The sequence below is a fragment of the Clarias gariepinus genome, chromosome 26 (genome assembly GCF_024256425.1).
Source record: "Clarias gariepinus isolate MV-2021 ecotype Netherlands chromosome 26, CGAR_prim_01v2, whole genome shotgun sequence".
NCBI classification, from domain to species: Eukaryota; Metazoa; Chordata; class Actinopteri; order Siluriformes; family Clariidae; genus Clarias; species Clarias gariepinus.
Genome location: NC_071125.1, coordinates 24,059,892 through 24,076,463, shown reverse-complemented (window position 1 = coordinate 24,076,463; position 16,572 = coordinate 24,059,892). Strand labels below are relative to the sequence as shown.

Below are 16,572 nucleotides of genomic sequence, written 5' to 3'. Positions count from 1 at the left end.
TGACATCAAGTGTCATATCGCTTTTACACAACAGTTCCACAAACACCATTTATTATCAACAGATTTTGATTCGTTTTTTTAAACTCTTAGCGGTACTCTGTAGACTAAAGGTGAGGAGAATAAAGCATGGAGGTGGTGGACAGTCCTGAGAAACTCACCAGATCTACTTTATATTTACACTTATTACACTTTAGAATATCAGCTCTGTTAACTTTCAGGTTCTGGGGTCGAATATCAAATAGTGTTAAATGGAAAGCTAGTGCACTATGTAGGGTGTACACTCCCTTGTTCCACTCACCAACGTGATCAGGTGTGTGTTCTTACTGAAAGTGTTTTTTTACTCTCACCCACGCTGAGACACACAGTTAGTGTCATTAACCACTGGACAACACCTGGGACACACCCACTTATACACATTACCGCCACGCCTCTCGCCCAATCAAAGTCCTTCAGATCTGTTGTATAACGGTCCTTCAATGGATATTTGGGTTGGTTTTTTGCATAAGTGTTTTAGCTTTAAAAAATTGTTTTTGGATAAATAAATTTCAAATTCAAATTCAAATTCAAATTTTATTTGTCACATACACAAACATACACAGTACGAAATGTAGTGAAATGCATTATACGACTGCCATTGACCCTAAAAGAGAATTAAAGTTTACAAATAAGAAATAAATATAAATAAAAGAATACGATAGAAATTAAATAAAAAAATTAAATTAAACTAGGAAAAAATAGAACTAAAAATAAAAATAGAAATATAATATTATTTAATAAAATAAGAATGAGTTTTTTTTGTTTGTTTGTTTTCTAATATGGCTCTCAGGGTTCTTTCAGGATTTATTGAGAGTTCTTAACATTCAAAACAGACAGTTCTACATGGATATTAGTCAGGTTTTACACAGAACCTTTAAGGGTTCCCCGAGAGGGACAGCCGAGGAACCTGTAAGGCTTTAAGAGTGAGAACCTTCAGCACGTTCCTCGAAGGCAAAAGGGTTCAGAAAAAAAAGATGTTCATGAAGTTATACATCAACGTGGTTCTGATTAAATGTCAATAAGTTATTACTGTTAGAGGAACCTTACAGAGTTGACGTGATTTTTCTCAAGGAAATTTTTTAAATATGCCTTTCCTCACAGTGACTCTCTCTCTCTCTCTCTCTCTCTCTCACTCTCTCTCCTTTCCCACTCTTCTCTGCTTTCTTTTCTTCCTCTCATCTGTTCTGCAAAGCTCTGTGTCTCCTCCTGCTCTCGCTCCGTCCCCAAACCCACCTCTGTGCACTGGCCGGAGGAGATGGTGACCTTCCTCGGCCCTTCTCCTCTCCCTCTTCCTCCTCCTCCTCTTCCTCCTCCTCTCCCTGCCAAAAAACACACACGGCACAGGCAGGTAAACTGTGTGAGAGAATAAACCCAGCTCTGTGTGTGTGTGTGTGTGTGTGTGTGTGTGTGTGTGTGTGTGTGTGTTTAACGGTGTCTGAGTGATCCGTGCCCCCGCGTTTCTCCGCAGCATTTCCGAAGCCTGGAGGAACGGAAGAGGTTGGGTAAGGAGGGTCAGATGTGCGACACGCTTCCTCGGAAAAAGTCCCACGCTGCAATCAGCTCCCAGTTCAACTGCGCTACGCTGGGCCGCAACACACCCACCAAGGTATACTGTACACACACACACACACACACACACACACACACACCTGCACAGTATTAACACACACTGTGGTGCACTTATTCCCCAGTTCTCTTCTTCTTTTTTTTTCTTTTTAGTCTCATCTGCCTTTAGTGCAGAGCTCGAGCTGCGGCAGCGTCCTGAACCGCGTCCTCACAGTGTCTCCTAAAGACGCAGATGCACGCCGTCTCCACAAGGGTGAGGATTTCTCTCTCTCTCTCTCTCGCTCACTCACACACACACATACAGATTAACTTTCTCCTCATATGCATGACTTCATTCTGGGTTCCATTCATTCTCTTACGTCCTGAAGTGGCAAAGTGATGCGGTTCTTTCAAAATCATCAGAGTTTATATGTGTGTTTGGAGTTTGGTGTGTAAGTGTGTGCATGCTCGTGCCCTGACATGGACTGGCACCCCGTCCAGGGCGACCCCGCCTAGTGCCCCGGGTCCCCTGGGAGAGTCTCCAGGCTTCCTGTGATCCTGTATACAGATTAAAGCGAATGAATGAGTGATGAAGATTAGAGAGATAATGTGAGACGTGAAGGAAAAATATTTATCACAAACTCGGTCTCTAAATGATGAACTTTATCTCTTCTCTCATTTAAAGACAATCTGATACTTTGTTTAAAAAAAACATTCACACTGATTTTAATCAAATACGTTTAGAACTACAGTACTGTGCAAAAGTCCTGGCCCCCCTCATTTCTTCGTAATAAATTAAATTTAACGACAAAAAATGGGAACAAATATTAGTTTAACACAGGCTGCAAAGGGCATAAAGATTCAAACTATTCAGAAGCTGGTTGTTTCTGTAGGAACCTCAGCAGCGACCTCATTTCCCCTCCCGTCTGTTCCAAACACTCAGCAGTTACTAATCACCTGATCATCCGTCATCATCTGCACCTGTTTCTCACTGGGTCAGGACTTAAAGTAGATGATTTTTAAGCTTAAATGATTCATAGGTCACTATGAATAGGCGTTAACGCACGTGATCTATCTAGAAATTTTAACATGTTACTATTTTTTTTTTTACGCAATTTGATCATATGACCAAGTCTGACCCTGATGGCTTCCCATAATCACAGTGCGGTTACGCGGCGGTGTGTTAAAATGACGCAGAACGGCAAGTTTCATTATAATAAGCTTCCAGATGGAAGTTTAGATAAAACTAAAGTTGTGTATTTGAGCGACCTTTTTTTTTTAATATATTAAATGTTAGACACTGAAAAAGGCTGTGAAAGTGAGACAGGTGGCAGAAGCTACTTTTATTGCACTAACTGGAGACGACTGAACGTAACCGTGACTAGCTCGGTGTAACAGCGCGTCTAACCAATGACAATGCTAATGCTAACCAATGCTACCTGCGCTCATTCACTCTGGGCCTGTTAAACACACAGGAACGACATTTAGCTGAAGCATGCGTTAGCCAGTCGCGCTAGCCAAGTTAAAAAGGAGATAACGGACAGGGTCATTACTATAGGAACAGACGCGGCTCACGATATGATCTCTGCTGCAAGGAGTTTACCGTTCGAGAGATTTTAATTTAATATTTGTTAAGTGTTAAGGTTTAAAATATTATAAAACTGTTTCCTCTAACCAGGTTGTCATGCGTTTCTTTATTCCAACATCGCACAATTATAATAGGAGTAAATGTGAGTGATTTAAAATTGTGATTAATGACAGATTATGACTTTGATTAACTAAATTAAAATTATTAATTGACTGAGCAGGATTAAAGATAGAAGAAAGTCAAATATGAAGAAATCTATTTCTCCATCTATCTATGTCTCCTTCTATCTGCCTGTCTCTGACTCCCTTCCCGTCTTCTTTCTGTCTCTTTGTCTCTCTCTCACTCTGTTTCTGTCTCTTTGTCTCTCTCTCTCACTCTGTTTCTGTCTCTTTCTGTTATTAAACCCTCTGCCCCAGAAGATCCAGTGTGTCACAGAGTGCATCATCATCCGTTTTCTTGTTGACACACACACACACATACACACAGACACACACACACACACACACACACACACACACACACGAGTGTTCTGCTAATTTTAAGACTAAATAAAAAAGAATACGTTAATATCTGGATGTTTGGAAGCAAGATTTAAAGAAGTTTGTGTGTGTGTGTTTGTGGGGGGGGGGGGGTCAAAACTTTTGCACAGTACTGGTATAAATGTATAAATAATAATTTAAATGAATAATAAATAAATGTTAAACATGTAGATCTAATGATTTTCTTGTACAAAAGACTCTCCTCTGTGTTCAGTATCTGCACCGAGGATCTGCTTCATGTCCTTCATGTCCTTCATGTCCACGTATGGAAATGTATAAATGTCTGTAAAAAGAGTTTGTATTTGTTCAGATATCTATTTAATGAGTTTAACGTAAACCCGCCTTTGTTTACGGTTTGTTTTTGTTCAGCTCGGATATTTGACTCGAGTGGAAATTCTCTATTTAAATACAGAGAGTCTTATTTTCCTCCGCGTTCTGTGGACACGGATGCGTCTTCGCGTGGATCTGAGCGTAGAAACGTGTTTACGCGTCCCGGATTTGTTTATTTGTTCTCTGAGATAGAGGAGGAATGCTGGAGGAGGACGAGAGGCAGGAAATTCTTTCACGCTATTACAGACAGTTATTCATGTCCTCTTTAAATCTTTTTTTTTTCATCTGTTTTATAATCCTGAAATAAATAACATGTTTGTTTGTTTACAGAAATAAGTATCAAAATGAATGAAATAAACAATCATCGATTTAATATTTCCTGCTACATTTAAAAAAAGTGAATTAATAAAAACCTCAAATGGTATGTGTGTGTGTGTGTGTGTGTAATTGGGATTCCCGGGAGTCGTCTCATCAGTGAGGCGGGTCTGTCTGTGGTTCTCTCCGAGCGCTCTGATGTCTATCACGGTTCCTGTGCCGCTTCATATCCGCCAGCGCTGCTGCTGCTCGGGGCCGAGCTTCCACAAGAACCTTCTGGAGTTTGGGCTTTTTTTGGGTTGTACAGAGTTGGGTGTGTGTGTGAGAGAGAGAGAGAGAGAGTGTGTGCGAGTGTGTGTGTGTGTGTGAGAGAGAGAGCTGCAGCGAGGAGCCAGGGGCAGCATGATCAGGTCGTGAGCATGGCACTGCCTCTGAGTAATGGAGAACATGTGGTGGAAAAGGACGCGTCTGGGAGATCAGGTAAACGAGCGAGAGAAGGAGGGATGAGGACGAGCGTTAGATAAACCCGGGGGGGTCGAGGAGACGGAGATCGCGTGGAAACATTCTGCAGTTTGTCTAGAAGATCCTCAGGACCACCGCATGGTTTTATGTCTTCTGATGCTTCGGTACTTTTCGGTTCTTTTCCTTTGCACTGTTCTGTTTTTTCTTACTCTGTCAATCCCACACTACTCCCTCCGTCTGTCCCACTCTCACTGTGTCTCTCCGTCTCAGGATTTAAGATTCTAGGCTGCGTTTTTTGGGAATGATTAATGTGTGTATTTGTATCGCTGGTTAAAGACTTTAATAACAAGTCAGAAATCTCTCTCATTTTCTCTCTGTCCCTTTTTCTCTCTTTTTGTTTCTCTGTCTGCCTGTTTTCTTTCTTTTTCTAGCTTTGTATCTCACTCGTTCTTTCATTTTTTTGCCTTTCCCTCTGCCTCTTCTGCCTGTCCCTCCATCTCCACCTCTCTCGATATATCTATTTTTATTTATCTCCTTTAATCTGCCAGTCTCTCTCTCTCCCTTCTTTCTTAGTCTGTCTTTTTGTTATTCTGTTATTAATCCTTCTGCAGAAGATCCAGTGTGGCATCTTCCTTTTTCCTGTTCACACACACGCGAGTGTTTCGGTAGTTTCTCAGGAATCAGTTTGTCTGACTCCAGGATTCCGTCTCCTCCTCGTGTTTACACTGAACACCTTAATGCAGTTAATTACTCAGAGTTTGTTTGGTAAATAGGTCTTTCTCCTGTGTGTGTGTGTGTGTGTGTGTGTGTGTGTGTGTGTGTGTGTCAGGTCACAGCCAGCAGCTGGTGGGTGAGGATCATCGCTCCAGACTGTCCGAGCTCGGGGGTCGCGCCTCCTCCCAGTCCAACGTCTACCTGGACTCTGTAGGTTACCGTGACAACGGATTTGACACCTTCAGCGTGGACAGCTCGGACAGCATGGAGACCAGCATCTCCGCCTGCTCGCCCGACAACGTCTCCAGGTCAGACGCTCAATCAGTCTGGAATTATAAACATCCGTAGCATGCGTTACTGAGCCAAGTATCAATAGTTCCTCTAATATCTAACTTCTTATATCTAATATATAATATATATATATATATATATATATATATATATATCTAATGTCTTATATTCAGTATCTAATATATAGAATATCTAATATCTAATATCTAATGCTCACGCTCCACTCTCCATTGTTCCTCTTCGGCTTCTCCAACGGTTCAGGTTTTCCTTTTTAAAATAAAACACGTCACACGTCATGAGCTCATCCATCAGAGCGGCAAAGAGGATTGTGTTTATGCTGAACTCGCTCGTGTGTGTGTGTGTGTGTGTGTGTGTGTGAGGCCTGGAGCTGAATTAATGTAAAGCGTGTGCTGGACTCGAAAGAGCCCGCTGCTCCTCGCCCCCTCCATCAGTCAACCCCGGGCGCGAGCGGCTCGGATTTCACCGGGAACAGTTAGAGGAAACAGATTTTGGGGAGTTTGAATGTAATCAGGAGCAGAGTCTGGAGCGGGTTGTGTGTGCTGAAGGTCTTTGTGTGCTGCAGAGCTCTAGCTCTCTGGGATCTAGCATGGATATGGATTCATTTCTGATTCAGGAACGTCGGTAAGATGAGCAGGAGCGTACGGTGAGCGTGAGGTTGCAGCGGGTGATGGAGTGATGGAGTGATGGAGTGAGGGAGGGATGAGTAGATGGAGGTGTGTGTCAGATGTTCTGTTATGTGTCTGCTGGAACCGTGGTCTGTTTTGCGAGCTGAAGTCATGTCTGCGTGCTGGTGTGTGTGTGTGTGTGTGTGTGTGTGGATGTTCGTGTCCATGTCTCACTAGCTGCAGCCCTGATTATAGCCCTGCAGCTGTGATTATACAGACCTGGGAACTCGTGTCCTCCTGTAATTAGGGCTGTTTTTGTGTTCCATGCTTTCACAGCTGAGAGATCAGAACTGCATGTTGTCTCTAAGAAGCCAAAAAAATTTTCATGCAACCTATTTAGGAACCCAGGTGCTTACAAAACCCCTGGACAAAGCCTGATACTTTAGAACCGAAAGAACAAACTGTAAAGTTCCAGATAGATCCACATCTTTAAACTCCACCTCCTTCACGTTGGCTGAGCAGAAATAGCTTAAAATGCACGAGGAACCTGTACAGGAACGGTGTATGCTCTTGCAAGCGGGGCTCCTTAAGGTTTTGGCTTTGTGAGGGACTTTGTAAAGGGGAACATTTTTTAGAAGAAGGAAGAATGAGCTAGGTGGATCGTCTTTCCGTAGGTTGGTTTCTTTGGTTCTGGACGTTTGAGACAAGTGGAGAGATGAGATGAGATGAGATGAGATAAGAAAAAAAGTTTCGAAGGACAAGAACTCCTTACATTTCAAGGCAGACGGAGCCACTTCGATGGTTTCCACGTGTCACATTTGAAGTTTTAAAGTGGAAACCATGGGAATCCGGGTCTGGACTCCTAATGCGTTCCAGTGCTGACCGGCTTTATTGGTTCCTCCTGCGTTCTGCAAAACAATGGATTTTTGGGGTTTTTCTGTTGTTGTTGTGTGAATTCTTGCCCTGTGTCTTCCGTGTAGCGTATCACTGGGGGATGAGAACTTTGCACGAACCGTGCAGACACTCAGGGATGTTTTTGTTTGTTTCGTGCAGCGCCAGCACCTCCAACATGGCCAAGATCGAGGAGATGGAGCGTCTGCTGAGGGAGGCTCAGGCTGAGAAACACCGACTCCTGGAGCACAGGGTGAGCGCAGATCTCCGTCGCCATCGTCTGAGAGCCACCACGCAGTCTGTAAAACCGGGTCGTCTTTAACTGTCAGCTCGTTAACATCTAAAAGCCCAACAACAAACTGGGAAACCAGACGTTCTCGCTGGAGGTTAGGGGTTTCAGAGTAGAAGCCGCCAGCCGCGTGCGTGCGGAGCTGCGACAGATGCAGTATGTAAATAGTCCTGTTTTATACGACCGACTTATAGAAACACATAAAAACTTTACAACCTGCAGTAAAAACATTCACACCATCAGAAAATGTTGTTACTTGCAGGATTTTAATACATTTGAATATGAAAGAGCGCGTAATGTTAGTTTGTATCAGATAAAATGTCAGGAAAATTGATTTCTTTTTAATTATAAAGACTTATTATAAAGATTTTTAGCATTTATGCTCCATTCTCGAAAGACTTAGTACTAATTCTATAAACATAAAGTGAGTTTTTGAAATAAATAGCCATAAATTAAAATGGACTTAACCAGATGCTCCATTAGAAAAAAGAGATGAATAGATCTGAAAGATTTTCTTTTTGTTAAAGCTGAATTTAATTTAATTGATAGATGGATAGGAAGAGTTGGTGTGTGTGTGTGTGTGTGTGTGTGGTCCCCACTCTTTATCATCAGTACCTGATGAGTCCCAAATCACTTTTTAGTTGCTATTCTGGGTTTTTTTTTGTGGGCGTGGCCAACTTGAGAAGAATAAACACACTTTACTGTACTTTATAGCTGATTGGCGTTTACCAACACACACACGGTCATGTATAAAGGACATCATGGGCACGTTTGTACACAATACATTTTATTTCAGGAGCGAGAGATGGAGATTCGGCGTCAGGCTCTGGAGGAGGAGCGCAGGAGGAGGGAGGACCTGGAGAAACGCCTGCAGGAGGAAACCAGTCGACGTCAGAAGCTCATCGAGAGGGAGGTGAAGCTACGAGAGAAACAGCGAGCTCAGGTGAGAAAGAGAGAGAGAGAGAGAGCGCGAGAAGGAGAGAGAGAGGGAGAGAGAGCGCGAGAAGGAGAGAGAGAGGGAGAGCTTTGTATTCGATTGTACATTAAATCGGGTTCATCTCTTTGGACCAATCACAGCTGATATGTAAATGATCAGACATTATAGACATAGAAGTTAACACGACTATGAACTGACCTGTGGTTGTCATGGTAACATAACAGGATTACCTGAGATTAGGACGAGGATGTTTATCAATCTTGCGAATTCATGCATACTATTCGATCAGACTCTCCATGCCTTCACCTTTGACCTTTGACCCCGGTTTCACAGGCTCGCCCGCTGACCCGCTACCTGCCTGTGAGGAAGGACGACTTCGACCTGCGCGCTCACATCGAGTCGGCCGGGCACAACATCGAGACGTGCTACCACATCTCCATCATGGAGAAGACGTGCCGCGGGTTCCTCATCAAGATGGGAGGAAAGATCAAGACGTGGAAGAAGCGCTGGTTCGTCTTCGACCGTAACCGCAGGACGCTGTCTTACTACGCAGGTCAGAAAAGCGCTCGCTGCACTCGGACATCTTCTTCTTCTTCTTCTTCTTCCTTGTTGTTGTTTTACGGCGGTGGGAATCCAGTGGTTTGGTTACATTACCGCCGGCTGTAGCTCTCATTCTCCTTCATCTGCTCAAAGCCGATTTTCCAGACCAGACTCCCTTAAAATGTCTAAGGCCTCCTTCCAATAACTAGTCCCAGCTCTACACAACGCATTGTACTGTACATGTCTGCTCGTTATGATTGTTGTATAACTCGATGTCTTATTGTTGCCATGGTTACAGATAAGCACGAGGCGAAGCTGAAAGGCGTGGTCTACTTCCAGGCCATAGAGGAAGTCTATTACGATCATTTAAAGAATGCACACAAGGTAAGAAATTCATCTTCATATTTTTCCCCTCAAATTTTCATTTTCTTCTTATTTTAATTTCCTTATTATTAAAATACTTTAAAACAGGCACCACGACCTCATTATGAACTCGTAACGGGGCTGTTTTTCCTCTACACACCGCGGTTAAGTCGAACCAAAGTAAACTAATGAACAGAGCTGGATGCTGAATGTTAAAACAGGAAGTTAGGCAGGAAGTAACTCATAGTTTTTATGATTATGATGTTGGGTCGAGGTTTTAAATCGATGTGTGATTCGATGTGTAAATGTAGTGTAAGCTTGAAAATACTCAACAGCGCCACCCATGGGTCAAATTTATGACTTTCTTAATTCATTTGAATGTTTTTAGATATTTCTTTTCTGCACTACCCTCAGAGACCACACGGTGTCAGTATTGTCTCATTTCTCTCCCCAGAGCCCGAATCCGTCCTTAACGTTCAGCGTGAAGACTCACGATCGCGTCTACTACATGGTGGCTCCGTCTCCCGAGGCCATGCGCATCTGGATGGACGTCATCGTCACAGGAGCGGAGGGATACACGCAGTTCATGATTTAGTGTGTGTGTGTGTGTGTGTGTGTGTGTGTGGAAATACTTCATCACCACTCTGGTCGTTTTCTCCTGGACGAGATCATGTGACCAGCATCGTCTTCGCGTTCCATCCCAGTGTGAAGCGTGTGCAGTGTTTTGTTTGTGTTTGTGTTTATCTAAAGAAGTGCCTTTGGAATTCAGATGCTGGTGGAACCGGCCTTCCTGTGCCTCGGTCACATGTCACCCGAAATGAAGGACTCTGATTGGTTGTGACATCACAGATGCACACGACCGAACTTTAAACCATCTTTTCCATCGTATTTCATGAGCAAATTATTACATTTTAGTTCGTGTGTGTGTGTGTGAGTGTGAGAGAGAGAGAGATGATCCTCAGGGACGCACAGGTCAACAACAACATTAAAGGTGCAGTCTGTACTTTTCTCAAAACTCCGCCCATGAGTCAGAGCAGCCATTCTTAGCCCCACCCTTTTTCCTTAAAACTTGTCCAACAGACAAAGTGTGTATATAATGTATTTAAAGGAACAGTTGTTGTTGTTGTTGTTGTTTTTGTTAGGAAATTAATAACATTTCCTAGTTTTTACTGTGGTTCACTTTTCAGACAGCAGGAGGCGCTAAAAAAACCTCAGACTGCACCTTTAAATGTTTTTTTTTCTTTTTTCCATTTTAATTACCAAAGAATTTACATGGAATTACACACTATCGAGTGTGTGTGTGTGTGTGTGTGTGTGTGTGTGTGTGTGTGTGTCAGAACCGAGATGATAGTTTTGGTTTTGTAATCTTCACATTTACAAAAGGTGCTAAAATATATGGTTTTTGATGTTTTGTCGCCCAGACGCTCTTGAAATCCATCAGTAATTCATATTTTGGAAAGTTTTATCGTGTCAGCGTCGCAGTATGTTTTCAGGATCTGACATCAAACCACGTTTTAACTCTACGTATACATAAATATATATATTTTTATAGTAAGGAGAATTAGTTCTGTATCCCAGTTGCTTTAGTACAGAGTATATTCCTTTCTCTGTGTATGTTTTATGTATTTGAAAATAATTATATTCTTAAATATAAACATTTTCAGGCTGATTTAAGGCGCTCCCGGTTCAGCTTTCACCTGCCCCGCTGCTGCAAAAACAAAATACACAATGGTTTCTGATTATCTATAGAAAAATAATACAAATATATTAATGCAGAAAAAAAATAATCAAAGCCTTCAGATTTCTTTTTTATTATTATTCAGAAAACAAAACTCTTCCATGTGATGCCACTAATAACCAGCAGGGGGCAATAAGAGTCTGAGACACTCTGATGATGGGTGAAATAATAATAATAATAATAATAATAATCCTCAATGCGTTTCTCTGCTGTATATTTTGAAAAACGCATTGAATTATCTTTCTTTTTTTCATTGTTATTTATGCTGTTACTCTGCATGCACCTGTATTATATATTTTGCATCTGAAACAATAAAACCAGGACACAAAGACAAGCCTACAGACACCTGTGTGATTATATCTTTAGCCATTGTTATAGATAAAACACATAGATACAGATTTAAACAGAACCAGACCTAACACCACATCGCTGCATCCATCTAACATCATAACTAAGGCAAAAGGAATAAAATCTTAAAAAAAAAAAAAAACAGTATAGGCCTCTTCCAAATGGTTGAGATGTCACTTCATGGTAAAAGTTGCAATTAAAAAGTCACATAAAATTCTTTTTTTTTTTTTTTTTGTGGCTTAAAATCACACGTTTTTGGGCATTAGGTCTACTTTATTACTTAAAATTAAGAAGATCCAATATTTAAAAAACAAAGCAATGACTTTGAGTTTTATTTAGCATAGGATATCTCGAATCAACTGAGTGGTAGAGATAATGCAATCAGGTTACGTTTTACACATTTTTTTATAAAAGATAATGAAATATATATTGACTCCAAATGTGCTCTACCAGAAAGTTTGGTAGGATGTTAAAGAGTTTTAAAAAATTAATTGTTCTAATATTCAGCGTATACACACCTGCAGTGGTTGTCATTATTTGCTAAGCATTTGCTCTAATTTATGCTCTTGAACATTTTCTGGCGATGCATCTACTGTAGACAGCTCTATTATTATCAGTGACGAACAATTGAACTGACTTTTAAACCTATTCAGTGGTTAAGACAAATGTTTATAAACAGTTAAACAACCATAAAAGGAGTTGATATTGTTTATGAGTATTGAATAAAACACTTGGTGTCATGCTGTGACGGGACAATAATCAGCCACATCCAAGTGTTTTATTCTTATTATACCACATCACATTTCCAACAATGACAATTTTTTATTTTTGTTTTTTTTTATCTGTAAAAGGACGTTGGGTTACAGCTTTACCTGAGACAAAGCCCTGACACTGGAGACTAAATGTAAAATAGTAAAGAGATAAATAGATCCTGTTCTCATCCAGCTCATTTTTTAAAATTCTTTTGAAAAGCACTCAGGCGAGGCGAGGCGAGGCGAGGCGTGGTCAAGGCTGACTCGGACCTCTCGTCCTCTGTGATGCAGAAGCTCCTGATGTCTCTGAGGAAACACAAATGGGGGGATCTTGTCATTTACATTGCCCCCGATCCCCAGGGGAGCCCTGGCCTCCGGTTAGAGCAGCACAGTGATGTGAAGATGGACGGCGGGGTGGGTGGAGTTTCTGCTCCGCGAAGCGTGAATATTTCATCAGGATGTCTTTAGTTAATGGGACATTATGACACGTTTTAGAGGGTCGGCGCTATAATTTAGTGGCTGTCATGTTAAAAGGGGAATGATTTAAGAAAATCCAGGGAAGAGCTACTGTGTGTGTGTGTGTGTGTGTGTGTGTAGGGTTGCCAGTTATACAGCTTCTCTCTACTCAGTGAAATTATTTTTTTTTATCATATTTATTAATTTAAACATTTAAACCAAAATAAACATTTCTGAACAATAAAAAAAAAATAAGAGCATTACAAAACACAAAATCAATTTATAAATAATTAATTTGTTGTTGTTGTTGTTGTTAAATACATAATTTTAAAAAAATCCTATAGAAAATTATTAATAAATTAAAAGTGATATTACTTATCATTAAGTCTCAGGTGTCACTGCTGAGGTCACATTAACTAAATTACATTTATTATATTATATTTAATATTAAACATACACACTTATTTTATAAAATAAAGACATTTTTGTTATGCAAATTTAAGCACAATATTTCTTCCTCCAGGTTCCAAAGGAATCTAAATGTTTATATTAGTGATGAAACAGAAAGTGTATTACTCGTGCTGTGATTGGTCGAAAAACTTTCTCATATAGCAAGCTGGCCAATCAGGAAACAGCATTTCTGGCAGATTAAACAGAGGTTTCTGGGTCAGATTCTGTATGAAAACAAGAAAAAATACATTTCTGGACAATACTTGTGATAATTATTCTTAAAAATAAAATTGACAATCAGACATTTTCCCCCACCCTCCCAGAATTTTCTACCAGTACCAAAAATGTACAGTTCCATCAGTCTGAGCTACTTTCTCAACATCACATACTTACAGTTTTGAATGGTTGTAGCACTTAAAAAACTATAGTGTAGCTTTATCGGAGATAACGTTTCCTGCCATACTGGTAGCACTTTGTGACATGTTTTTAACAGAATGTAATCACTTTAATTAACACTGGTAGCGCTTTCTGACACGTTGCTTAAACATTATCTGGCAGTCCAGTAGTCAACCATGCAGATGATTTGAGATGTTCAACAAAACTAAAATTAAAAAAATTAAAAAACGCTGGGCGATTGAGTTCAGTCGAGTTAATTTCTTGTCAATTGTTTGTTGAGTTGTTTATAATGTATACATTATATACATTGTACACATTGTTTATAATGACTAAAGTGTGTTAAGTGGCACTTTCACTGTGATGCTCGCTGTCTTCTCACCTTCTCCCTCGAGACCCATGCATTACCCATGTACGTATATACTTGTTCTTTACATTAAAACTTAATCTTAGAAAGATTAATAAAAAAATTAAAATGTCCTAAATATTAAATAATAATCAATAAAAATAAATAAATAAATTTATCAGTTAAATACCTCCAAGCAGAGGTAAAGCTGTAACTTTCCAACAATTTTTCCAAAATTTGAGGAGTTTAGACTTCTTTGCACGTGTGTGTGAGTGTATACAGTACTTTTAACACACACACACACACACATATACTTGCACATGTCCTTGTTCCCACCACTTAGTATAAATGATTTATGGAACACAGCACAGAAGATGGATGTGGATAAATTATTAATGAAGATGCAACAAACATTTTTATGTTTCACATTTTAGTGAAGTACAGGAAGTGACATCACGTGACGCCGTCCTGTTTGCGCAGTGTAACTGTGAGGGGGAAGAGCACGGGCTGAGAGAGTAGCAGAGAATGCAAAGAAAGAACAGGAAGCTTTTCGTACCATGTGTGTGTGTGTGTGTGAGAGAGAGAGAGAGAGAGAGAGAGAGAGAGAGAGAGATGTTCTGAGATTCTAGCAAGAAAAATAGGATGAAATCTTTTAAAAATGCACGTTTTGCTCCACGCTTCACACGTTGCACCAGACTCGCACCAAACCACACGTTCGCTTCACTTCCTCGAACCCCTCCTCCACTTCTGATTGGCTGACCTACTGAGGTTGCCATGGAGATTTATGTAGTGGGACAAGCCTGTGAAAGACGGGTGCATGTTTTCAATGCCCTCCTGTCCAGCCCCCCCCAAACACCCCCCCCCCCCCCCCCCCCTTTACATAACAGGATCTGCACGCATCTGGTGTTCCTCTTCTCATTTTTCAGCTAAACCATCCTCTCCTCCAAACCCACGGAGACAGAAAGTGACAGAAATTCCTTTCATGACATTAATCCTTCCCTAATTATCGTTACGCAGCAAGCGAACTGGTTCAGGTTTTCCTCCGAGACGAGTGAGAAAGTGTCGCTTTCTAAATCTGAGACCGGGTGGAGACTGATGATGATTAATTCGAGCTCTCGGTAATGAAAAATAGGACACGATGTCACTTGAGTGAGGCATTAGGCCTTATTCCATCTTGAGTTCTGTGATGTAATTGTTCCTGGAGTATTTCTGAGATTGTCGCCTCTTACAGCAGGTGCTTATCATTACAAAGGCAAAGAACTGTAAGAGACAACACAATCTCTGTGTTCAAATTAGGTGTTTAATCGAATTAGTTTTTTTTTTTTGTTTTTTTAATAAAAGATACATGCAAGGTTACAATATCAATAATGTATCAGTGATTTATTAGAATCCCAGAGCATGGAGTTAGGACTTATAATAAACGGTTTACCACTGTCGCCTTGCACCTCTAGGTTCCGGGTTCGAGTCCCGCCTCTGTGTGTTTCCTCCAGGTTCTCCGATTTCCTTCCACAGTCTAAAGACATGCAGATTAGGCTGATTGGTGTTCCCAGATTGCTCATAGTGTGTGTGTGTGTGTGTGTGTGTGTGTGTGTGTGTGTGTGTGTGTGTGTGTGTGTGTGTCGCCTTGTGCCCTAAGTCTCCTGGGATAGGCTCCAGTCCCCCCGCGACCCTGTACACAGGATAAAGCGGTATAGACAATAAGTGAGTGAGTTTCTTGTTCAGATTAGCTTCATTTATTCATCACAACATGTGAGTCAAAAACACATTCATGAAACATTTTCAGTGGTTTTTAATGAAGATCGTCAGCCGTGATGTTAATGATTATTGTCCTTGTGTAATCGTGGTTATGAAAGGTTATTCCTCCCAACTTCTCAGACAAATCCCGCCCTCTACCTTATGATTGGGTGTAAGAATTTCTCCTCATCAGTGATTGGTTACATCGTCGCTAAGCAGGAAATAAGAGCCAATCCTAAATGCGAAACATTCTGTACTTTAGCCGCAGTTTAGCTAACGTTGGACAATACATAAGTAATAATTATTAAATCTCAAAGTCAAACTAAGTCTAAAACACATTTATATATCTTTTTGGTTATGTATTTTTATAAGACTGTTGTTAATGATGATGATGATGATGATTGCTTAAGCACTTTTTTCTTACAGAACGGCCGGGACGTATTTGAGATCATGCACTAATAATAATAATAATATTTTTATTCTGTGTATTTTTCTTCCATGTTCCTTTAGGGATTTGCTATTTGGTGAGCAGACTCAATATTTTACCCGTCTCACAACACACACACACACACACACACACACAGATAGAGTGTATTTTATACTAAAAGCACAGTGAGACGCCGGTCCCCTGACTGCTCATTTCTGGCCTCGGCCCTGATTTGCTCCAGCAGGAGCTCATTAACCGGGCCTCCCTGAGAGCCGGGCGCTAAGCGGGAGCGACTCGGGCCCTGAGGAACCCGTCTGGTGCTCAGGTGGGGTCCGAGGCTAATGAGGAGCCGAGCAACTGCTTCTTACCCCGCCTCTGTGTCAGCTCGTCTCAACTGTCAGGATTAATCGCACCACTTCAGTGTCCATATGGGTCTCACACACACACACACACACACACACA

At 41.0% G+C, this 16,572-nt stretch overlaps 1 protein-coding gene across 5 annotated transcripts in view; it reads left to right on the top strand.

Moving 5' to 3' along the window:
- Window positions 1-11,255, top strand: part of phldb2b (pleckstrin homology-like domain, family B, member 2b) — a 46,508-nt gene extending 35,253 nt beyond the window's left edge. For all 5 annotated transcript variants that reach the window (XM_053487618.1, XM_053487619.1, XM_053487617.1 and 2 more), the window contains 8 exons: window positions 1,505-1,642; window positions 1,756-1,855; window positions 5,645-5,837; window positions 7,500-7,590; window positions 8,423-8,569; window positions 8,897-9,116; window positions 9,402-9,487; window positions 9,921-11,255. In XM_053487618.1, coding sequence (XP_053343593.1) covers window positions 1,505-1,642; window positions 1,756-1,855; window positions 5,645-5,837; window positions 7,500-7,590; window positions 8,423-8,569; window positions 8,897-9,116; window positions 9,402-9,487; window positions 9,921-10,061 — 1,116 coding nt within the window. In that variant the 3' untranslated portion in view covers window positions 10,062-11,255. The remainder of the gene's footprint in view (window positions 1-1,504; window positions 1,643-1,755; window positions 1,856-5,644; window positions 5,838-7,499; window positions 7,591-8,422; window positions 8,570-8,896; window positions 9,117-9,401; window positions 9,488-9,920) is intronic.
- Window positions 11,256-16,572: the final 5,317 nt, after the last annotated feature.